The following is a 24,322-nucleotide window of genomic DNA, read 5'->3' on the forward strand; positions in this document are numbered from 1 at the left end:
TCAAGGAGATGGTCCTAAAATGAAAGCTTGATGCCTTAAACCATATATTGCAGGCAATTTGCACTCTAGTTCCCAAGCAGAGTTTTAAGGTTTCTACCCTTGTTGTTCTGACTGCCTGGAGAGCTTATGAAAGTAAAGCTTCCTCTTGTTCTACTCAACTCATCCTTAAGCATTCTTTAGGTTGTAGCTTAGATGTTACTTCTTCAGGGAGCCTTTTTTAATCTCCCCAAATTGGGTTAGGCACCTGTCTGAAGTCACCCTTATAAGTGGTAGAGCTGGGGTAGGACAGGAAGCAGCTTACTGCCTTCCTCTTTGATGGTTCCTCCTCGTAAGTATCTGTTTCCTTGTCTACTTCCTCTCACTGCACTTTGAGCCTCTTAAGGCAGGGCCTGTGTCCAGCGTCCCAGTATGCAACAGAGTGCCTGCACACACCTGTTGAAAGAACAATGGAACGTTTTCTAGTTGGTTCCCACAGTGTTATTGTAGAGGCTCGACAATGCATGGTTGGCCTTCCTCTGTCTTGTAAAGGTTGAGACCCAAAAGCTCCATTCTGTATCCTTCCAGGGCTCTCCTGGTACTGAGATGGGGTGTGGGGTTGGGTAGGTGAGATTGGAAAAACAAGGAACAGGGTCTCTGTCCTCAGTTCTCTGGCCCCAATAAGACCGCTACTTTCATCATAGCCCCCTCAAAGTCTCCCTCGCCCTGCAGGTTGCTTGGAGAGCCATGCCCATTCAAGCCATGGACACCCACCAGCAGTCAGCTGCTCCTTCCCCAAGCTGCCCTCAGCTCTCTCCCAGACTTCCTGGCAATAAGGAGGAAAGGAGGGGATGGGTCAGTCCCACCATGCACTGTGGAGGGGACCTGGAGATGTCTGCCCCTCTCAGGCCACATCCAGACCTGCCCCTGCAGGCTGGCTTACCCGTTCCCCTGCCCAGCAAATCACCCCACCCTGGCCTCCCCACCATCTACTCCCTTGAAGCCTGCCTCGGCCTCAGTGCCTGGCAGGCTGGGTTGAGTCACTTGTAGCTTGCATTCTTCTTCTGGTCAGGCCAGTTTCGCAAATCTCTCAGGCTCCCCAGCCCCCCTGAAGCCTGTGTGACTCCCTCCCCAAGGCCCCCAGCATACCCAGATGGGGCAAAGCAGGCGCCTGGGAGGAAAGCCCACAGGACTTTCTGGAGGAGACATTACAGATGATGGCATGGTAGATCTCTCTCCTCCCCAATTCTAGGGCTGGGGTCTCTGCTGTAGGCCCAGGAGCACTTCTCTTTCCAGAAACAGCCTCAGCCTGGTGTTGTCTCGCAGAACCACCTAAACAGAGGATCTTGCTATTCTGCATTCTCTGGGGCAAGAACTTCACCCGGACCCTGAGTCCCTGTAGGCTAAAGTCAGATGAGGAGGAGGATACTTCCTCCAATCCCCAGTCTCCACGGAGAAAAGGGGACAGCGTGGCCTAGGTCAACCTGGGGTTGTCATTCTGACTTCCTACCCTCCCCACCTCCTTGTTCTGACCACCAGAGGGACTGAGGACCCCAGACAAGACCTGCTGCACTGCTCAGTTCGAGAGTTTAGTGAGGCTGCAGGGGAAGGAGTGTGGACCCCTCAGCAAAGGCCCCCCACATGGCTAGGTCTCACAGAAGGGACAGGAGGTAAAAGCCCCCTCATAGGAGCTGACACCCCCTCTCTGTTGCTTATGATGTCCTAGGACCTCTGCTCCAGCCCCAGCAGAATCCCCTGCCACTCCCCAGGACAGAAAACCAGAAGGGAATGAATTGTGAGGGCCCGGGTGATCACAGGTTCCAAGAACTCTTTCTGGGTGCAGCCCTCATCCTGCCTGCCAGGCTAGTGCCTTCTCCCCCAGCACAGCGCCTCCCCGCACTGGGCATTGGGCTGTTTTGCTGCCTCCCGGCCATGGAGAGGTAGGAGCTGGGCTGGAAGGAAGATATACCCATTACCTCCCTCCGCTCCCAGCCCAGTCAAGTTGCTAGGGCTGGTGGGCTGCTTCTGAATGGCCCTTCTATCTGGATCCTGCCCCCGAGCCCTGGATTAGGAAGTGGAATTTAGATGTCATGTGAGAGGAAGCTGGAGCAAGGACTCCAAAGAAGATGAGGAGGGCCCCTCTTCCTAAGGTAAAAGGGGTTTTTGGTGAGAGGAGGGTAGAAGAGGGATGAAGTAGCAGAGAGGGTCTTCACCCACCCACTCATCTCCCCAGACTGCTCCTCAATCCTACCCCCTTGACCTTAGAGGAATTCAGGACCAGTGAGGGAGAGCCTGTCCCTGGAAAGTCATTTCTGCATGACTGAAGAGCCACCAGCTGTGTGATCCCACTCCCTGGCACCTCCTCCACTGCTGACACAATGCCAGGGGGCCTCCAACCCACTCCCTGTGCCAGGGCCCCGGGCTTCCTGCTCCCGCTACTCCAGGCAGCCAGAAATGAGCACACAACCCAGGCACTTCTGCAAAGATGTTTAATGCACTTAGATTACACAGAGGAAGAGGGGGCAAGAAGGAAACATCTAAGTGAGTCACCCAAAAATTCTTACAAAAGTCCCAGGCTGGCTGCAGCCCCAGGAACCGAGTCGCCACTGACGTTAAAAACTAATATAAAATTTACAAAAATCTGCTCGTTGCAGCATTCAGGTACTTGTACAAAAGGGGGGTCTCTCTACAGGGCTCCTGACTTGTAACAGGGACCCAGGTACCTCATCTGGCGTGGACATCCTAGAAGCCAGAGAGGGAAGACCGGATAAAAAAATACAGTAAAGGAAATTCTCTACTGGTCTGCCCCATAGGGGCACCGACCTTCAGGTTTTCTCCCTGCTTGCAACTCAATCCGAAACCCCAGTCCCAAGACCCTGTATCTATTTTTAAATATGCTCTAGCCCTTTTAGACTCTCCCTTCGGCTTCCCCAGTCCCTGCCTTGGAGCAGTGCCCTTGGAAGTGGAAGATAAGGGCAGGAAGAGGCATGAGCTCCCTAGCCAGGCCTGAGACCTCGCACAAGCCTCCCTAAACCCTCTCAGAATGGCAGCTGGGTCTGCGGTCCTCCTGCAGCCCACTCTGGGCCAGCGGAGCCACAGGAGCCTGCCTTATACAGCAGGAAACAGCAAGGGAAAGGCCCTTCTCAGAAGCTAAGCACCAGGGACCTGGAGGGCTGGGTAGGACTAGGCAAATCTCCAAGTAGCTTGCAGAAGAGGCAGATTTAGGGAGGGAGGCCCCTTACCTCTTCCACCCACTACAAGGTCAGAGGCTCTCACAGAGCTGTAGGGAGGGAAAGATAGGGTACATTCACCTAGCATCCTGTGCCAGAAGCTGTGCTGGGCAGGGTCCAAGGTCAGCCTGGCTTGATCTTTGAGGGTCCTCTGTCACCAAGCCAGCAGCCTGAGACACCTCTGGCAGGCACCAATGCCCATGGGAAAGGAGGCCTGGTCAGAGATGTGTGATGCCCTGCCCAGTCCCCAGAGCCAGTGAGATGAAGCCTGGCCCCTGCAGGATCTTGGAAGCGCATGAGGCTCCTGACATAGCATGGGTACCAAGGGACCACAGGCTTCATGTGCTCGTCATCTCAGAGCTCACCCACTTCCTCCTTTCCCTGCTCCCCCAGAACAGGGCCACATGCTAGCTGGTGCCTACCTTCAGTCTGCAAATGCCCTCCAGGCCTGGGGCAAGTTGCTGACCAGGTGCTTCACAAGCTGATGACAAAGCTTAGCTCAGAAAATGCCCCTCCCCACCCAACCACAGATGGACGCAGGGCGAACTGCAGTGGGGGACCCTCAGGCCAGTCTCCAGCAAGAGAGAGTACAGGGAGAGGCTGGTCAGGGTGGCAAGGAATGGAGGCAAACTGATGGCACCTCTCTGCCTGTGAAATGTCAGAAGACAAGAGCTTCAGAGGAAGGGCTGCTGTGGTGGGTGAAGGTCAGTAGGGCTCCCTCTGGAAGGTCCTCAGGGCAGTAGAGGCATAGCTGCCGACATGAGGTTCCGAGTGGCTTGCATCTTGGCTGGTGGGGACCTGGAGCCAGTCTCTCCCAAATACTCCAGGCTGATGTACCTTGTAGCTCTGAGCTTGATGGAGTTAACTGGATAGCCCTGAGGATGTGCAGAGAAGGCCAGGCCTAGTGGCTCCAGGGAGGTCCAACTCCTGTCCCTGTAGAACCCAGCTGGTGCCCTCATACCCCTGGGGGCAGCTCTTTGGCTGGATCTCTCATCAGCAGAATCCTGCACCCTGTGGGCGCTCCTGCGGCATCCCTGGTGGTGCCCGTGTGTGTAGCAGAGACAGATGGGAGCCATGAGGAGCCCTGCATAGTCATTATTTGCTTTGAAGAGGTGGAAAGTGATCCTGAAGTATTACAGCAGTCCCTAGATTTGGGGGTTAGAAGGTGGGAAGGGGCTTGCTAGTTCCAGGTCAGGAGTGGGAGATAAGCCAAGAGGAACTCCAAATCCATGGGGTAGAGATAGGCTGGCTTCCGGAAGGCAGACTGTGAGATCTGCAGCACTGGGGGTGAGGGGCTGAGGACCATGAGAGGCCAGGATGCCGGAAAGGAGACGGGATGAGGAGTGGAGAATGAAAGACAGGGCAGGGCATGGATGGATACAGGGAGGATGGGAGGGCAGCAGAGAGCAGTGTTAGCAAAACCAAAGTGAAAGAGATGTTGAGAGGCAGAGTTTTTAGTTTTAGTAAGCCAGTCCTACAGCCTGAGACTGGTAGGCCCAGGGACTGGGGAAATGAGACAGGACTGGTTACAGAGCTGGAGACCCAAGCCCTGAGTGGCAGTGGGGGCGGTATGTGACATGCTGAACCTCATCCTCTCCCTGGCAGGCCTGGTTGGGTGGAAAAGGCCTAGAAGATGAGGCTGGGGTCACCAAGTCTTTGAGACCCATTCACTTGGAAAACAGTAGCACCCCTCCCTGGCCCCAGCTAAACTAGGCTCAAAGCTGCACAAGTTGGTGTCTCCACTCTCCCCCTGCCCCAGGCTCTGCCAGGCCCAGCTGAGGAGAAAAGCCTCTCTTTGCAGCGGGCTCCTCCAGGGCTCTGGGGCTGGCAGGCGAACACCAAGCACCTTCTCTGGTGGCAGTCCAGGGAGAGATACAGCCCTAGGCCTCTGTCAGAGAATGGGAAAGTTCAACGGGGAATAAAGTTCTGTTTAAAAAACATTATATACATGGCTTCTGGACATCTTTGCAGAGCAATAAAATACCATCCGGTTTCTGCAAAATAAAATAAGGAAGAAGAAAACCAAACGCGATCAGAGGAATTGTTCCATGGCCAGAGGAGCTTGAGTAGCAAAGGCTTCCAGAGCTGAGCTGGGCGGTGCATCCACATGCTCTGCTCTGCACCTGGGCCTTCTGCCCACCTCCTGCTGTGCGGCAGGGGGTAGGTGAGAATGAGGCCTGTCTCCACCTAGGGGCACGGCCAGGGTCCAGAGTCAAACCTCAAACCAGAATCTGTTCAGGCAGCAGTCAGGGAGGGTCTGCATTTGCCCGCTTACTGGCCTGGTGGGTCGCAGGGCTTAGCCATGGGGGGTGAGGGGGTGCAGCCCCTGAGCTGGAGGTGAGATGGGGGCCTGTGGCCTGTGCATTGCACCCCACTGGGCTATGGGGTGGTGCTGCGCAGTCTTCCTCACACTTGTCCTTTTATTTGTGGGGATCTCGTTGACACAACTGTTAACTGGAAGTCACTGGGGAGCAGCTGGGCTCCCTGCTGGCCCCTGCAGGGCCCAGCCCAGGCTAGTGTAGCGGACTGTCAAATACCACGTCAGGCAGGATGGAGACCTTCAGCTTCTTTTCCGGCCAGCTGTACTCTTTGGGAAGTTTGAACTGTGGAGGGAGCAAGCACAGACCAGGAGTGCAAGTGATTAGCGGAATCCACCGTGCTCTTTCCAGACTGCCCAGGCCTGTCCGGGGAGCCAGGATGGGCCGTGGGATGCCTGGCTTCATTCTCAAATGCTGGACCCAGGTGGGAGGCTGAGCTCAAATGGCTGCAGTGGGTGACCTCTTCTTTCCCCATGGCCTGCCAATAATTAGCCAGGTTGGAGGAGGGCATTTTCTCCTCCTTTTTCCACTAAGCTGACCTCCCTCTTGCTCACTTCCTTCGTTCTGCCTCTGGCCACAGGCATGTAAGGAATCTGCTCCCTGAGGCCCTAGGGCTGGAAGATGGGGGCTGGGGGAGGGTCTGGAGGCTGTGGGGAAGTGACCTGAGCTCTGTCATTGCCATGGCCTCTCTTTCAGAGGCCAGTGCAGGAAGAACCCTGGAACCTGTTCTTTGTAACCTTGGCCAAAGGCTCTAAAGGGAAAGAGGCCCTAGTTCGGCCCCAAAGTCAGGACCACACTTGCAGCCTTGGTGGGTACAGAAGAGTGGGCTTGAGGTGATCCCTTGGGCCTGGTGGAGCCTCAAGAGGGGCCAGTCCCCACCCTGTTCCTCATGTTCATTCACACCGCTTCCCAGGGTTACCAGCCTCAGAGTGGTCCCAGCAGTGGGCAAGGTGAGCCACGTCTCCCACCCTGCCCCAGGAATCACTGACTGGCCTACAGTTCTGTTTCTGCTGTTCACGTGGGAGCCTCTGGTTGGGGAAGGGATACCCTCTTTACAGTAGGACTTTGGATGCAGTCTGGCACACAGCTGGTGCTCAATAAATGCTCACTGCCTGGGACTGATGCTGGAACTTAGACACAGGGTCTGTCTTTTCTAACTTGGCTAGACTGGAAGTCAGGGCAGGGTGGAAAGGAGAGAGCAGTGCTTTTGACCTGCCTGGGGCTGGGGCTGGAGGCAGACAAGCCTGACCCTTGGTGGCTACCTCCCTCTTCCCTCTCTCTGCTGGGGGACTATCTCTGCCAGGACCAAAGTGGGGAGTGGGACAGGGTGTGGGGACAGCCTCTGGACAGAAAAGGTAAAAAAGAAAAAAGTCATTTTCAGTGACCTACTTTCCTCTGCTCCCCCTGGCTTCTATCCCTCTTGCCTGGACTGTTCCCCTCCTACCCCCTCAACACCCAAGCTCAAAGCAGCAGCCTGGCACAGTGCCATCCCAGTGCGACAAGGCCTCTCCGGAAGCGCTTCTGGGCAGCTGGCTCTGGTCTGACTGAATGGGGAGCCGGGACTCAGGGACCAGTGACTTGTGGGGGTTGATTGGCTGGCACGGACTGGGTGCTTGATGACTTTGGAATGTATAAATGAACCAATTTCTCAAGCTGCATCCCAGAGGACCGAAGAGACACTGCTCTGCTCTGCTCTGGTGATCCCTGGCTCTGGGGAGTTCCTGTCCACCTGAAGACCTGGCCTGGACGGTCCCACGCTGTGCACTCCCCTCAGCTTCCTGAACGTCAGAGTCCTCTGTGTCCTGGCTGGTGCAGCCTGGGGAGCCCTGGCAGCTGGAAGCTCCAGCCCTGGCTGGAACCTAGCTCCTGCTTGGCCTCCCTCTGGCTAGAAAGCCTGGCCTCTGGGAGGCAGAGGAGTTCTCCCCCAAGCACATTTCCTGGCAGACAGGGCAAGGGAAGGGTCTGTCTCTGCCACAGGCAGGTCAGGGCCCAGGAGGGCTCTCCAGAGGCCCGGCCAGCCTGCTAATATTCACTAACCCACGGGGCCCTGAGGCCAGAAAGGCTCCCATCCTGCTGGGGTGCTAGGGGCAGGAGCAGGGGGAGGGTAAGGGACTTTCCAGGATGAGGTAAGTCCCTGTAAATGAGGATGCTGGGAACAAGGGAGAAAAAACAAAGGGGATTATGGACTCCATTCCTCTACCCCAGAGGAGTAGCTGGAGAAGGCACAACCACAGCTGGCCTGCCAGCTCCTCCGGCTCTAAGCCAGGGCTGGAAGAGGGGGACTAAAAGGGGACAGCTCATGGCTGGAGAAGGAAGAAGGGAGAGTGGCTCCTGGGTGGCCCAAGGCGAGGGCAGGAGTCCCCTGCTGCCCACCAGAACTCCCCAGTGGAATGTTCTCTGGCAACAGACATAGGCTTTCTGTTCAGAACCTGCCAGGGAACAGCAGGGGCTGGGGAGAACTTGAACTAGCCTGAAGGCCCTGGCATCCTCTTCAATGAGGTTCTTAGGAGCTGGCAATTTGGACAATTTGCTGGGTATCCTTACAAGGGCTGGGGGTAGGGCAGGGAATGGTGGGGGTGCACAGAAATAGAAGAGAAATCTACAGTCTCTTCTCCAGCCTATCCCTGCATCTTGGAGAGGAGCCCACAGATGTAGCCACACAAATACATGCAAGCACACGTGCACACACATGTATACACGCACACACATGTATGCACACACATGGTCCCAGAGACGGGACCCGCTGTCAGGGAAAGTCAAACAAGCTTACTTCCTCTGGAGAAGTCAAATCTTCTAAATCCTCCAACATTTTCTCTACAAACTCTTCGGTCAACAGAATCTGTGAAGGTACAAGGCAGGCTTTTATTATTATTATTTTTTAAATATATGATCTTTTGCCAAGCACCAAGCTTTAGACCTCTCTTCTGACCATGAAGGATAGATGAGCTCACTGTGATTTGTTCAAGGGACAGAGGGAAGTGTTTGAGGCCTGTCCCCAACTGTCATTCCCCCCCATTCCCCCCACCTCCCTACAATATCTGACAGGGACAGAGAAGGAAAGGGGTCAGCGGACAATGGGGAGGGGAGGGAGAACATTGGGAGGTCTGGGAATGCTGCTGCCAGAAGGGAGATGAACACTGGTGGGGCTGGTAAAAAGGTTACATCAGGAAAAAAAAGGAACAAAAAAAGAAAAATAAAAAGGAAAAAACATTTCAATTAAGAATATATTGGTGGGGGGAAAAAGCCCCTGTTGTAGTTGCCCAGGCCTCCTGCACAGTGCGGTGCAATCACAGGGAAGAGCAGGGCCAAGGGCGGGGAAGCTGATGCCGTCAGGCTTGCGTGTCCGCCTCTGCCCCACACCGTGGCAGGACAAAAGGAATCTGTCTGAATTTGGAATACAAGCCCTGTCTGGAATCTGGAAATGCCCCGGAAGGTACATCCAAGAATGTCTGAGCTGGAGAATCTGGAGACTGTGGACCAATGTCTCTCATTTTACAGATGACAAAGGGACTCCCCACTTCCATTCCCATTCACAGTAGCTACGTCCTCCAAGGATGGAAGCTCCCAAGCCGCTGCCCTCCTGGGCTCGATCAGCCACTGAGTTCCTCCAGGCTTCTTTGAGATTCCTCTTCTCTAGGTCACCTCCCAGAGTTCCACGCTGCTGTTCTAGTCTGATGCCTCATTGCCTCTCACTTTGATGCTGAGTCTGGCCCCACTATTTGGCTAGCACAACTACCACCTTCATCAGCTAAAGAAGTTTTCACTGCCAATAACAATGTCCAAGGACTCTCAGGGCCTCTAAAACCAGGACTTCCTCAATCTGATGAGTCATTTTCCCTACCCACCCCTCTGGTCAGGCTGCTATGCAAAGCCAGGCCAAACTGACCTGAGGTCTGCACCCCACCAGGCCCTGGCTGAGGATCTTTCCTCTTCCAACCCTGACCCCTTCCTTTACCTCTCCCTCTCTGTGTCCTTGTCCCCAGGGCCTCCTGGCCTCCCCCGGCTGCAGACCCTTCTGTACCCCCAGGCCACAGCTCTGTCTCCTCGAGCATACTCTGAGCACCCAGGTAGGGCACAAAGGAAGAAAGATGATGGGGTGAAGATCCAGACAAGGAGCTCTTCTGAGGGGAAGCCCTCCCTGTGAGGAGGAGGAGAATTGAGAACTTGAAAAATACCCACCAGGTTTCCCCTGGGAATTGTCAACTGCCAAGAACAAAAGTTTCCACATCGTGAGATAACAAGGAAAGTGAGCAAGCAGGACAGCTCTGGACCTCGAAGGATGGAGGTCTCCAAGCAAGAAGTGGACAGGGTAGAGGAGGGAGTGAGGAATAAGAACACTACTCCCAAGTGAGCAGGAAAGCTGTCATCAAATGGGGCATGCTAACTGCTCATCTCCCTGTCTTACAGTGGAGGAAACTGAGACATAGGCAGGTTATGTAATTTGCTCAGTGTCACACGGCTTGTGAGTGGCTAAGACCATATCCTGGTCATGTCTGGACTCTCAGGTTAGTGCCTGGAGTACTGCTCCAGAATGCTGAACTCTCACCCCCAGGACAGACTCCTCTATTCATTTTTCCAGGGACATAGGCATGAAGGCAACCAATTTCTCACCAGGACAGGCACCCTCCCTTGGCTGGCAAGGAGACAAGAGACCCAGCCTTCCCTGACTCCAAGCCCACAGCAGGTACAAAATAGCTCTGACCATCAGTCCACACCTCCTCACCAAACTCTCTGTTCTAGGAGCTAGGGACCTGACTGAGGACAGAGACAAGGCTTAGAGACAGAACAGGAGAGGCAAAGTTGACAAAGTTGGGGGAGGTGTACCCCTACAGTTCTAATTCCCCAAAGTGGGGCTAGCTGACTCTGCCCACAGACTCCAGACTTACACATACCTCTCCCATAGCCCAAGACCTTGCTCCTCCTACTCTTATCCCAGGGGTGTCCTCCCCAAAAGTTCAGTTTCCTCACCAGTTATCACCAGTCTGCTCAAGTAGTACAAAAGTCCCATTCATATTTTTGGCATTTCCGGGGCTCACTGCCATCTCTGCAAATGCTAGCACAAACACAAGCATACCTAAAACCCAATTATATTACAATGACTCCAGTCTGGGCCCGGCTAATTTCTAACTCCAAATAACTTGGAGGGAGGGGCTTTCTGCCAGATCAGTATATAGATCTAGGATTATAACAAGCGCTAGGGCTGAGACGGGGTAGAAGGGAGGACAGGAAGAGGGGCGAGGGTTCACGGGGGCTGTGGCTACCCAGTTAAGACACCAGAGTTACTCTTCAAGGAAACGTAATGCCACCAACACTGAGTTCATTCTAAGCTGGCTCCTCTGACAAAGGTCTGGAACTGATGCTAGGGAGAGAGTGAGTTATAGTGGCTTTTAGTAGAGCAACCACTATGTGTGGCACCATCTGTGTGTGGACTTATTGTGGGCTCAGCTGGGGAGGGGATGGCCAGATCAAAAACAAGGACAAACCCTAGTTGCTCCTCCATTTTCGCTTTTGGTGATTTGCTGGTTCCTGCTGGCAACTTCACATTATTTTAAAAGAATTAAAGGGGAAAAATTATACATGAGATCTGCATGATATTAAGGGTGACATTCTCTGCAAAGAAACACGACAGACCGTCATAGCTCCAGGCACCTAATTTAATTTCCTTTGGGAGTTAAGCCTTAGAAGCTTGGATTGAACAAACAGGCCCTGTTCTTTGTATATTTCAAACCTGGAGCTGAGAATGTTAACAGATCTTATCAACAGGACACTGGAGATAGACAGCTAAGATGGGGCAGCTCCTGGGAGCTCTCCTGAGTAACAGACTCGCCCTTGTGATGCAACTGTGGGAAAAGCCTGGCAGTTCTGGGGCTTGGCACTCCTGAAGCTCACTGGGTCCCTATGGAGCTGCTTGGCTCTGTCACAAATAATGGGAATGGTGATGATAAAAATGACAGTAAAAATGGCCAATAGCAGAATCAGTATCTCCCCCATGTGCCAGGCGCTGTGCTAAGAGCTTGATCAGTGTCATTTAGTTGAATCCTTGTGGCAGTCCTGCTAGGGAGGTGACTATCATCCCCACTTTGCCCAAGGGTAGGTACCCAGAGGAGACAAGGCGCTGGACTTTTATTTTTTAGACGGAGTCTTGCTCTGTTGCCCAGGCTAGAGTGCAGTGGCACAATCTCAGCTCACTGCAACCTCCACCTCCTGGGTTCAAGTGATTCTCCTGCCTCAGCCTCTGAGTAGCTGGGATTACGGGAGACTGTCACCACATCTCACTAATTTTTTTTTTTTTTTTTTTGAGTCAGAGTCTCTCTCTCTCTGTCGCCCAGGCTGGAGTGCAATGGTGAGATCTGGGCAAACTGCAACCTCCACCTCCCAGGATCAAGCGATTCTACTGTCTCAGCCTCCCCAGTAGCTGGGACTATAGGCACATGCCACCACACCCGGCTAATATTAGTAGAGATGGGGTTTCACCATGTTGGTCAGGCTGGTCTCAAACTCCTGACTTTGTGATCCACCCGCCTTGGCCTCCCAAAGTGCTCGGATTACAGGCGTAAGCCACTGCACCCAGCCTAATTTTTCCTTTTTTTTTCGAGACAGAGTCTTGCTCTGTCACCAGGCTGGAGCACAGTGGTGCAGTCTCGGCACACTGCAACCTCTGCCTCCCAGGTTCAAGCAATTCTTCCGCCTCAGCCTCCCAAGTAGCTGGGACTACAGGCAGGTGCCAAACGCCTGGCTAATTTTTGTATTTTTAGTAGAGACAGGGTTTCACCATGTTGGCCAGGATGGTCTCCATCAATTTTTCCATTTTTAGTAGAGACAGGGTTTTGCTTTGTTGGCCTGGCCGGTCTCGAACTCCTGACTTCAAATGATCCACCCCACTTGGCCTCCCCAAGTGCTGGGATTACAGGCGAGAACCACTGTGCCTGGCTCAAGCCTCTGGGCTTTAGAGGAACAGCTATCTGACCTCATGGTGATAGAGGATGCTTTTTTCCCTGTCTGGGGAAGACACCCCAACCCTAGAAGCCTGTATATTTGGGGATGACTTCTCTGTCTGCTGATGAAGGAGGTGAACATAGCTTTGTTTTTTACCAATGACCTGGAAAATCAGCAGTCCCAACCTCTACCAGCCACGAATCTCCTGGCCTCCTGCTCAACTTAAAAAGGCTGGAAGCCTGGGCGAGGTGGCTCATGCCTGTAATCTCAGCCCTTTGGGAGGCTGATGAGGGCAGTTCTTGAAGTCAGGAGATCGATACCATCCTGGCTAACATGGTGAAACCCTGTCTCTACTAAAAATAGAAAAAAAAAATAGCCGGGTGTGGTGGCACACGCCTGTAGTCCGAGCTACTCAAGAAGCTGAGGCAGGAGAATTGCTTGAACCCGGGAGGTGGAGGTTGCAGTGAGCCAAGATTGCGCCACTGCACTCCAGCCTGGGTGAGAGTGAGGCTCTGTCTCCCTCCCCCCCCAAAAAAAAGAGGGCTAGAGACCTGAGAGCACTAAACCACCAGGCTGGCCAACTGGAAAGGAAGGCATGCCATGCCCAGAGATGGTTCCCAAGTGGGGACAGTGGGGCAAATTCCAAGGCCAGCCTAGTGAATACGTACATCTTGACAGTTCTCTAGCCCAGAAAGTAGCAGTATAAAGATTGATAACAGCACTCACTGATATTTGTACTTACCAAGAGCCAAGCAGAAAACACTTATGTTTGTGCACAAACAGCTCTCAGAGGGAGGGGTCCATCTAGAGAGGAAGACCCCCCCAACTAATCTGAGCAGCACATTCCCCTGGGAAGCTTTTGAAAATATGGGGTTGCTAGGCCCCATTCACACCTCCTGAATCAGAATACGCTGGGGCAAAGCCAAGGCACTTGTATTTTTAAGAGATGCCCCACAAGATCATGGTGGGGCTGCTGGGGAAATACTCAGGCCCACAGGAAAAGGGGGTTTGGGCACAGGCTTAACCAACAAGGGTGACTTGGTGGCTCTAGCTCCAGCACCATCAAACTGGCTGAGCTGCTAGGGGAGCAATGGACCCTGGTCACCCCTAATTCCCACCTTTGGCCAGGGAGGGGGCTTGGAATCTAGGCCAGCAGCTACTCTAATGGGCTCACACAAGCTGCCTTAAACAGCTTGCTTGGTGATGGTGTGGGAGGATTGTCAACAACCTCCCAATTCCCCAGGCCCCAGAAAGTTCCAAAAAGGAACCCGAAAAGTGATCTTGTGTCAGTGCTTGCCCTGGGCAGGCCAGGCTGTGTGCAGGCAGGAGTCCCGCTGCTGCAGATCTGACGCCGATTCAAATGTCTGCGGTCAATGATATTTCTGAGTCTGCAAAGAGTGGCTGACAATGCCCACTCCTTCCCCTTGGTATGACAATCCACACTTTGTCCAGGGCCTTGTTTGTTCATCATGTTGACATGTTGTTCTTGCTTCCCAACAAGTTTGGCTTTCTTTTCCCTCCCTTTCCTCCTCTCAGGGAAGGAAATGTGTTGTTTACAGTGGAAGAGCCTGCCAAGGAGCTGCTCTGGCACCCGCAATGGCAGTGGAGGAGGTAGGGACAAGGAAGCAGTCCTGTCTGCGTCCCCTCCCTCCCAACCCCCTCCATAGGTCAGACAAAAGCCAGAAAACAGCTTGGAGAACACCCCCCACCCAGATCAAGGGCAGAGGTATGTGGTGCGGCAGGTATCGGGCTGCAGTGAGGGCACAGATCTCGCTCATTTTTTCTCAGTGGGTGGTGAAAAGTTGGCTTTGGTGGCTAGAAGCAGGCTCAGACTCCTGATCTGGCTGTGGGCTGCCAGGAACACAGTGGGGCATCATAGTCCTTTCCTACAAGGAAGGGCACTTCGCCAGGCACATTGCTGGGTTCTAAACCTGAATGGGCATCCCCCTGGACAAGGTCTCTGGGGCAGTCCAAGCAAAGGTCTCCAGGGAGAACAGGTATGGCTGGGTTCACTAGTAGGAGGAGGAACAGTAGAGGCACCAAAGAGGAGATACCCAGCGAACGGACTGGGGATTCCCAAGTCATCTTCTGTGCAATATCCAAATGGATGGCAGAAGGCAGGGCTTGTCAAGAGGAGAGCTCGGCAGCAGCTCCCCAATCCTGGCCTGGAGCAGCAGAGCCCACTTGGAATAGCTGCTGGGCGTTTTCTCCCAAACCTGGGGCTTTCCATCAGGGCTGGCAGAGAATGGCCGGGACTGGGGGCGACACCTGGGTGAGCTGTCAGACACCACACAGCTGAGAAAGCATTGCGGGGCCTAAAACAATATTCTCATATTTGGTGATGTGACCCCTATATGACCGCTGGGGCTGAGACTTCAGATCAACCCTGGCTGGGGACGGATGATCACCTCAGCTCTGGGCCAGGCTCCCGCTCAGAAGACTAACAGCCCAGTGTTGACAGGCTCAAGGGAGAGAGGCTTGTTAAAGCCACTAGGATGAGGGAATGCTGGGGGAAGGAGGTGCAGGAGCAGACCTTGGCAGGTCCCCTCCCAGGGTCTGAAGAGCCTCCTGCACAGCTCTGGAGTTGGCTGATAAACTTTACAGTTTCAGCAAGGATGAAAACAACAAATGGCAGGGCAGACCGAGGCGTCATTCCCTGGAGTGAAAGCCTGTGGAACTGGAGCTGGCTTCCTGCACCTCCAGATCCTCCATGAAATAGGGAGTGTCCACTGTGCTCCACCTGGGGCTGCAGATGGCCCTGCTCTGCCACATGCTGGAGTCTAGACTCTCCTGGGTCTGGATTGATGGGGAAGTGGTGGAGCAGGTGGGTGTGGAGGCCTGTCTGGGGCCATTCCACAGGCTCTGGAAAGGGGCTCGGGTTCCCGAACCTTCTGCCTTTTCCTCTTGGCCTCCTTTGTCACTCTTCCCTCATGCAGGGTGTCTCTGCCACGCTTTCTCCCAAGAGATAACGAGCCTGGGCTGGTGGCCAGAACAAGGTGCCAAGGTTGCTGTAACAAAATCATCCCAGCCCCTCCGTTTCAGCTGGGACCAACGGGAGAGTTCTGGCAGCAGTCAAGAGAACAGAAGACTGGGTCTCTTTATGTCCTGCGTCTCCTGGATTCTGCTCCTTCCTACTCCTCTGCCCCCAACAGGCCTGGGCACACAAGGCCCCAGGAGACACCCTGGAACCCTGGGGGCACGAGTGAGAGATGCCTGCAGGGAGCAAAGGCAGGCCTCTCTGTGCTGGGGTCCCCTCCTGAGGAGCCTATGGCCCTCCTTGGCCCAGTGGAGTGGCCCTCACTGGCGACTGCAAGTCTAACCCCAGGCCTCTAGGAAGTCCTGCAGACTCCCAGGGAGACAGCCAGCCCCAGAGCGAGACCTAGAGGCCCACAAGTAATTACAAGCCCAGGTTCCCACAAGCAAGGGAGCTGCCTGTGACCACAGTGGCAAGACCCTAACGGGGGAGGCTGGCTGGCAGTCAGAGGCAGAAAGTGCTGACTGCCTGGCAGGGGGAGGAGGGCTGGTGTGGGTGTTGGCTCCACCGTTGAGAATCCGGCTGGGAGCAGGGTCAGAGGGTTTCCCAGGGCTCCTTGGAAAGGGCCTGAGAAACCCCTTGGTGATCAAGGGTGGGTGCTTGGGGAGTGGGGCCTCCGCCAGCCTTCCTGGGAGCTCTCCTGTGAGCCGGGCCCCATGGTGGACCACAATAATGAGCCCATAACACAGGCCTTTGATTGAGCAGCTCCCAGCACAGCAACTTTATTGAAACATGCCGAGGCCAGCAGCTCGTTCCCACCGCACCCCGGTTCCCTGGGCAACAGCCCATGGGAGGGGACCATGTGCTGGGGAGCCAGCGGGTGCTGAGCCTCAAGCTCACTGAGGGGCTGCCAGGGAGGTGAGGGGGTTGTGGCACTGGGAGTGGGAACCCCAGCAGCTACGAGGTCAGGGGCTTGGGGAAATGGGGTTGGGTCCAAAGGGCTTTCAGTGGACTGAGGGGCAACGTGTCATCTGCTGAGTCCTGTGGGGGACAAGCTTCCTGAGCTGCTGAAAATCAGAGACACTGACTAACCTCCCTCAGGGCAGGAGGACATTCCAGGAGGGGAGGAGAGAGCTCCAAGGATAGGGTCAGAGCTGAGGAAGTGAAACCTAACTGGGTTGAATGTATTCTGCAGTTTGGGAAGGCCCCAGTCCCTACTGTCCCAGGAAAATGTACTTGAACCTTTAATAAACACACACACACACACACACACACACATACATGCGTGCGGCTTGCTACCTGGGGACATTTGGGAATGATGACCTGTGAACTCTCAGGGGCTGGTCCTTACCTTTAGCCTCCCCAGCAGCTCTGCCCAGGAGACAGGCCTCCTCCCTCCCTGTTCTCCACAGGGGCAGGGGTAGCAGCCCAGGACATGACTGGGGGTGGGGAATGGGGGGAGGCCCTTTCCACTTGTGCTGGGCTAATTTCAAATATTACACTTCAGAGCTTTTGTTACAGTAACTACCAACACCACATGGACAGAAATCTAATGTTACCAAGTGGGACTTTTAAAATGTATTTATAACTTTATGGTTCAAAGTAATTTTGTTATGAAACGATATAATAACAACAGTGGAAAAAGGCAAGATAATTTATGGAACACAATATCCCTAAAGCACTAGCTTCCATTTCTATCTCAGCTTAGTCTGGGGAGTGTGGTTGGTGTCCTTTGTTTGCTGTTTGTTTTAATTAAGGGTTAATATTTTGGTGGTGGGGGAGAAGAGGGGCCTGGCCTGAAGGAGGAGAAATTCTGTAGACATGCAGCGATAAAAAGTGTTTCTGTATTGAGTACATGTGCTTCACAGACTCCCCAGACTGGGTGAAACTCACAAACCCAGCATCATTCTCTTCCCCTCTACCGTAATGCCACATGCCTCTCCAATACATCGCAAACCAGGTATGGCCACCTTTAGGCTTAGGGTCAGGTTCCCTTCTTGATACTTGTGAGCGAGGTGAGGTAAAGTATTTAATCCTCTCTCCACCCTTAACAAACAAATGCCAAAAAAAGATGTTGTCCTTCCAAGACACTCGGGAGTGTGGTCAAGCAGGCTGAGCACCCATTAGAGACCCAGGACGGGGGCGGGGGGGGGCCTGGAAGGAGGCCTATGGCTCTGAGGCCGCAGTACCCTGCTTGGCATCAGCTCTGAAGCTTGCTACAGCCAGAAGAGCAAAGGAAGGACAAAGTGCTCTGGACAAGCCAGCAGGTCTCTGGTCACACACGCTCAGGAGGAATGGGAGGGTCATCAGAAAGGGTGGGAAGGGAGGCTCATCCCACTGAGGCCTGCCCAGCCCCTGGTCCAGGCACCCATGCCACTGTCTGAATTCTGGTGGGATTTCCATGTAGCCACTGGAGACTGGCCTCCACATATCCTCCCATCTTGCTTTACCCTTGATTTCTTGTGCCTTGGTTTACCCAGGGTTCAGAAAGTCTTATAGCCTTCCAACCTGGATTTCCACGGGAAACAGAATTACCAATAGCCAGGGCCTGGAGAGTTAACACTTGTGCCTCAGGTGACAGGGGGAAAAGGCCAGGAAGTGCTCCTGGAGCTGCTGCAGTGGGCATTGGCATCTATACTCCACATCCACACACAGGCCTCGGACCCTGAATCCGAGAGGCATTCATGACCAGCCCCCCCGGAAGGGGCGCCACCAAGAGTTGCCAAGGGAGAAGAGGAGGGGTGGGCAAGGAAGAGCCTATGGAAGGAAGGAAGGGAGTAGAAGAAGGGCCTTCTCACTTGTAACCAGGGTCCATGAGCCGCGTAAGGATGCTCCTCTGTGGCAAAGGCGCCTTCTACTCCCGTGGAGACAAACGTGATGGCCATGTCCCCTGTGATACTTTTATATGTAAAGTGCCGTCCATGCAGGAGCCTGCCCCTGGGGGTGGGAACATGGAGACAGTGAGAAGCTGGGCCTGGAAACAGTTCCAAGCGCAGCAGGCCTGGCCAAGGCTCTGGGACAGTGGGGACTATGCTCCACGGGACAGGGTGCCTGGTAAATGCCCTCCTGGCTGCCCACCTGCCCACTAACAGAGGACTGTATCCAAACATGTTCATTTCAAGTTCTCTAAGGTCATCCTTTCAAAGTGCTCAAAGCTAGCAGAAAACACTCTAGATCAGAGTTCAAAAGCCCTCCAGAGGTCATGGGGTTCACCTCCCTAAGGAAAACTGAGGCCAGAGAGAAAAGGTAGCAACGTGCCAAAGGTCATGCCCAGATGTAAGAGGAGGTCACATCCCCCACTGGGGATGGAGGTGAGGTAGTGTCTAGACAAGTTTCCCTGGGATGATGGGATAGTGCCTCTCCAGTGGGACACTTCAGTGACCAGGGCAGAATCTTCCACCTGCTTCTGGGTTTTCCCATAACATTTAAGTGGCTGGCCCAAAGGCCATAGCGCAGCTTAAAAAAAAAAAGCAAGCAAGCAAACTGAAGCCATGTGGGGTCACTCAGGGAGTCACAGAAGTTACTGTTAATCCCTAGTCTGGAAATACACCTGGGGGAGGGGCAAGCAGGGGCAGCCAATGGGCAGAGCCACCCGTCAGCGAAGGAAGCAGAACCTGCCCACTGCCTTCTCAGGCTGCCTCCAATTAACCCTTCACCAGTCCAAAGGCCCTGGGCCGCGGCCAGATAAGTGGCTGGGGAGGATGTGGCTGTGGCGTGGTGGTGGGCCCCGCCAGGTCCTGTTCATTCTGGCCACTTGCTCTCTGTCTGCTGCCCAGGGTGGCTAGCCAAGGCTGGTTACCCTTCAAACTCACACCCAGGTGCTGGGGACAGTGGGAAGAGTCCCAACTGTGCAAGTCTTCTTCCCTGTCACTGTTCTGCAAGTTTAGAGTTACTCTTAGAGCCTCTGCTGCTCAGAGTGTGGGTGGAGCCCTGTGGCTGTGGGGGAGCCAGCTGTAGCAGATGCAGCCATGCAACCGCCCTGAGCACAGAGCTGAGTTTTGGCCAGAGGGCTGGGCTCTGGCACTGTGGACAGAAGCAGAAGGGACACAGCTGGGCTTCCTGGTCCCTCAAGGAGTTTGCTGGGCTGGCCACTGGGTTTCAGAACTGAGTGTTTTCCATGGGAAAAGCAGTAAGCAGGAGAAAATAGAGCCCAACCCACCCAACCCTGCCCTGACAAACCAGTGCTTCTGGGGACCCTGCCATCCCTTACCCTGGACTGGGGGCACCTGAGACTCCCTAGGTCACAGAGCCTTCCTCAGGGGAAGAGGGCCAAGGAACACTTCTCTGGACAAAGGAGAGTTCTTTAGCGCCTATTCCCTGTGGATTCTGACTCCAGAACTTGCAAATGAGGAAAGTCTGTCAAGCAAGCAGTCAGAGATCAGTGGGGCTCTCTGGCTACAGTGCTGGGACCACTGGGGACTGTCGCTGCCCTGGGCTACAGACAGGAGATGCAGAGAAGAGAGCCCCTCTCTAGGAAGGATGGTTGATTTCTCACCACCTAGGCCCTCCCTGCTTGGGCAGGGAGAACACTGCATGGCCCAGTGACATGGGGGTGACTGGCCAGTTCACAGCCCCAGAGCTCCAAAACAGGCCCCAAGTGGAGTAGCTCTTCTCCCTCCCTGAGCCCCAGCCTGCTTAGGTGTGTGGGCTGCCAACAGGCACCTCAGCCTCACCGGGAGACAGCAAGCATGGGCCTGGTGGCTCTCCAGAGGCTCGAGGATGTCTGCTAGGGGAGGGGGCTGGGAAGGTTCTGAAGTGTCCCCTGGAGGCTGAGCTGTGTGGCAGGGCTGTCTCTCTCACCTTAGGCAGAGAGGAATGAGGGCTCCGGACTCCTGGTTGAATTTCAGATGTACACTCTCGAGCTGCCGTGTGCGAATGAGCTCATGGGGAATGATGGCCGTGGAGCTGTCACTTTCCAGGCTGTCTTTACGGCTCCTGTGAAGCAAGCACAGGAAACGGTTCAGCACAAGGTGAAAAGCTCAGGGAGGAGCAGGATGAGAGTCTCCGTCTGGGCTCCTGAGTAATAAAGACAATAATGGTGACTGATGATAATGATGGTGACAGCAACCATTTCGTATATGCCTGGCAAGCGCCAGCCACTGCACCAAGCACTTCTCACTGACTGGCTACTCCTCACAATGCCCCCAAGAGGTAGCTGCCACCATTCTTTCATTTTTTACAGAGGAGGAACTGGGGACAGGGAGGCTCAGTAATTTGCACAGGTTGCACAGCCAGAGAGTGGGTGGAGGTGAGATCTGGTCTCAGGTAGTTCTGGTTCTATAAAGCCTGCATCTTTGGCCAACATTTTTTTTTTTTTTTTTTTTTTTTTTATGATGGTGTCTCGCTCTGTTACCCAGGCTGTAGTACAGTGGTGCAATCTCAGCTCACTGCAACCTCCACCTCCCAGGTTCAAGCCATTCTCCTGCCTTAGTCCTTAGTAGCTGGGATTACATCATGCCTGGCTAATTTTTGTATTTTTGGTAGAGATGGGGTTTCGTCACGTTGGCCAGGCTGGTTTCGAACCCTTGACCTCAGGTGATCCACCTGCCTTGGTCTCCCAAAGTGCTGGGATTACAGGCATGGGCCACACTGCGCTTGGCCCCAACATTCCACATTAAAATTTATGGCACAGTGGTCTTTCCCTGTGATCAGCAGGAGCTTTTGGGAGCCCTTCCTCTCCTGCCCTGGAGCCTCAGAGCTCTAACTCTGAGCACCATGAGATATGGCTCCCAAGAGTTTCTGTCCAGGTGACCCTGAAGGCTCTGAGGATGCACATTCTGCCAATGGCTAGGAACTTCAGGGACATTCAGACCCTTCATCTAACCAGACGATAATACAATCTGCACTGCCGAGTACAAGCTGGGCTCTTAGGATTCAGACCAGTGGGCTTGGCTGGAAAGCAGAACCGGGCCCCCACCCTGCTGGGCTTCAAGGCCCCAGGAGCCTGTACCAGATTCCTCCCGTGGCCTTGGCACCATGAGCTGTCGCTGCTGCCCCACACTCCCTCCTGCCTGCTCCCCACCAACAGTGTGGCCCACAGCTTGGCCACGGAGTCCCTTTGCATTCTAAGATTTGCTCTTTCAAATTCAGCTGCCCCCACTGACAACCTCTCAAATTTGCCTCGGCCAGAAATAAGAGTTACCCACTGATCTCATTCAAAAGGCCGGATCCTGGTTTGGGCTGCGAATCTCAGAACAATTCCCCAAGTGTCCATCAAAAACTGGGTGAGAAGCTCTAGTTATTTATCATTCAAGTGGCAGGCAGAAGCCACCCAGGATGACAGCTGGACAGCCACCGAGGGGCAGGCCCACCCTCCTCACACGCTGCGGGGCTGGGTGCCGGGTAGCTCCCTCCGGCAGGGTAGCACCCGGACAGGCAGGGCAACTCCACAGGGGAAGGTGTAGGATCAGCAGGCAAAAGACAGAGGATGGCCCTGGCCAGCAAGGGCCCTGTGGCAGCAGTGGGTTAAACATGCCCCTAAGGTCGTGGGCCATCCTTGCCTGCTGGTCTTCTCCTTGTGGGGACTCACCCCCGGATCTGACTGTTCTTTCACAAAGTGGTCCCTTCCTCTGGTTTCCTAAAGCCAGCTCTGAAACTGCCTTTTCCCCTGGCTTCACCCTTGCATAAGACCTGTGAAGGAGACAAATGCTATGGCCAAGAGGGTCACAGTATTCAGGACTGGAAGGAAACTCTGAGGTTGTTTAATCTAGCTCTTCTTTACAAAAGAGAGCGGGTGACACATCCAAGGCCACAGGGCAGGTCTGTGGTGGGCCAGAATGGGAGCCTCAGACTTCCAACCAAATCTCTTTCCCTTCACCAGGGCAGCTGCACCTCCCTCCCTTCTGAAGGAAGCACCAGCGACAGGTGAGGGCTCAGTGGAGACAGGGTGTGCCCTCAGGGCCCAAACAAGAGCAGAACTCAGGAAGCAGTGTTTCCTGAACCATGTTTCCTGAGCCCTTACTCTGTGCTAACCCTCTGCTCAGACCATAGTTCACTCGCTGATTTCTCCCAGCAAGCACAAGGTAGGCTCTGTTGTCAAGCCTTCTTTCACAGATGAGGTAACTGAGGCTCACGGAGGTGAGGGGACAAGCCCAGGGGCTCAGAGCGAGTTTAAGCGAAAGAACCAGGGGGTGACTCTCATAATCACTCCCCTGTGCCATATCTGACCACCTGCTCCTGCTTCCAGACACACCACCATTCTCCTGAAAGGTTCTGAGGTTTGGCTTGGCCAGGTGGGGCCTGCTAGAGGATCCCAGCCTCTATGGTGCCAGCAAAAATGCTGATGAATAGCATGGGAGGTGGGGTGGGGGCTTGCAGAGAAGAATCAACAGCACACAGGGCTAGAGACATCTCAAGCTGGAGGGAAAAATAAATTGTTGAAAGTCAGCTAAAGTCACCTTGGTAACTGCCACAACACACTCACCCAGAACCAGGACATCAAACCCAACTGCAAACAGCTTTAAAGAAATGGAAAAGAACTTAATCATCTGAAGAATTAATGTGACAAGTGCCCACATTTACACCTCCCACCAACCTTCAATCATTTGAAACTGTACTTTAATCTTTTAAGAGAAAAAAAAATTGCAAAATGCTACATCTGCAGTCCTGGAGCTTGGGTATTTCCGGCATGCTGCTTCACTGGAAACACGGCTGCTGTTACACACACACACACACACACACACACACACACACACACGCCCGGCTTTTTGCTGATTTGTTTTTTCTGGACATCGATGCAGAAGCATGAATTATTTGTGTGGGCTGGGCGAGGTATTAAATCTGCAGCCAACACAGGTTTGCAACATTTTGCATGGTTGTCAGCTTAATCTTAGTCATAAAAAATAAGTAGTGTGCTGGGCTGCATGGCCTAATTTTTCAGCTGGGCTCTTTTCTCCCTGAGTTCCCAGTGGAGGGTGAGGCATGGCTTTGGGGACTGGGAGAGGGGCTCTCAGGGAGCCACAGCTCATACCTGCTGGGGACTACCAGGGGCATGGGGCCAAGGCTATGCTCCAGGAGACAGAGTGGCTAACAGCTTAAGTTCTGTTCCAGTCTTACATGACATTGGGTTTAACTTCTAAGCTTTGGTATCCTCTTAACAAGAATAAATAACAATAGGTCATTAGGACTAAATGGGATGACTGAGATGAGGCATCTCATAGTGCCTAGGATGTAGTAGGTGCTCATAATACATCTGACAAGTGCATTAATGTGTTGATATTAGCTGGCTGCCTCTAAAAGTCTATCCGCTCCTGTAGGAATGTCAATGGCCTAACCAAAACTTGTTTGCCTTTATCCTGGGCCCAGAATCCATCTGCCTCTGTCTACGTCAGTTCTCTGCTGAACAAAGGTTGTTGCCTGGAGTTTGGGAGAGGTTACTTCTGAGACAGGGCGTGAAGCGGCTCCTGACTCCTTGAGTGGACCCTTGCAGGCTTTGTTCAACCACTGGTGCTCTGGGAAGGCCCTCCTATAGCCCAACAAAAACCCTGAGGCCTTTGCTCCACTGAGGGAGGTGCTGCCAGGGCTCTCTTCCTTCTACAGAGCACAAGCTGCCTTCCTGCAGTTCTCAAACCCCTGTTCTTCAAGTCGCCTAGAGTGAGATGAATTCATCTTCACATAATAGCCCTTCCAATCCCTAAGGCTGCTCTCACATCCCACCAAATTTTTTTTTTTTCTTTTTTTTTTTTTTTGAGACAGAGTCTTACTCTGTCTCCCAGGCTGGAGTGCAGTGGTCTGATCTTAGCTCACTGCAACCTCCACCTGCTGGGTTCAAGCAATTTTCTGCCTCAGCCTCCCGAGTAGCTGGGATTAGAGGCACTTGCCACCATGCCTGGCTAATTTTTATATTTTTAGTAGAGAAAGCGTTTCACCATCTTGGCCAGGCTGGTCTT

The 24,322-nt window shown here is 53.8% G+C and overlaps 1 protein-coding gene across 2 annotated transcripts in view; it reads right to left on the reverse strand.

Annotated features, from left to right (window-relative positions):
* Positions 1-2,448: 2,448 nt before the first annotated feature.
* Positions 2,449-24,322, reverse strand: part of SUFU (SUFU negative regulator of hedgehog signaling) — a 123,754-nt gene continuing 101,880 nt past the window's right edge. For both annotated transcript variants that reach the window (XM_017531099.2, XM_017531098.2), the window contains exons 9-12: positions 20,235-20,369; positions 18,233-18,371; positions 8,295-8,363; positions 2,449-5,809 (exon numbers count right to left, since the gene is read on the reverse strand). In XM_017531099.2, the coding sequence (XP_017386588.1) occupies positions 5,720-5,809; positions 8,295-8,363; positions 18,233-18,371; positions 20,235-20,369 (433 nt within the window). In that variant the 3' untranslated portion in view covers positions 2,449-5,719. The remainder of the gene's footprint in view (positions 5,810-8,294; positions 8,364-18,232; positions 18,372-20,234; positions 20,370-24,322) is intronic.

This window comes from Cebus imitator, unplaced genomic scaffold (genome assembly GCF_001604975.1).
Source record: "Cebus imitator isolate Cc_AM_T3 unplaced genomic scaffold, Cebus_imitator-1.0 Scaffold71, whole genome shotgun sequence".
In the NCBI taxonomy this organism is placed as follows: Eukaryota; Metazoa; Chordata; class Mammalia; order Primates; family Cebidae; genus Cebus; species Cebus imitator.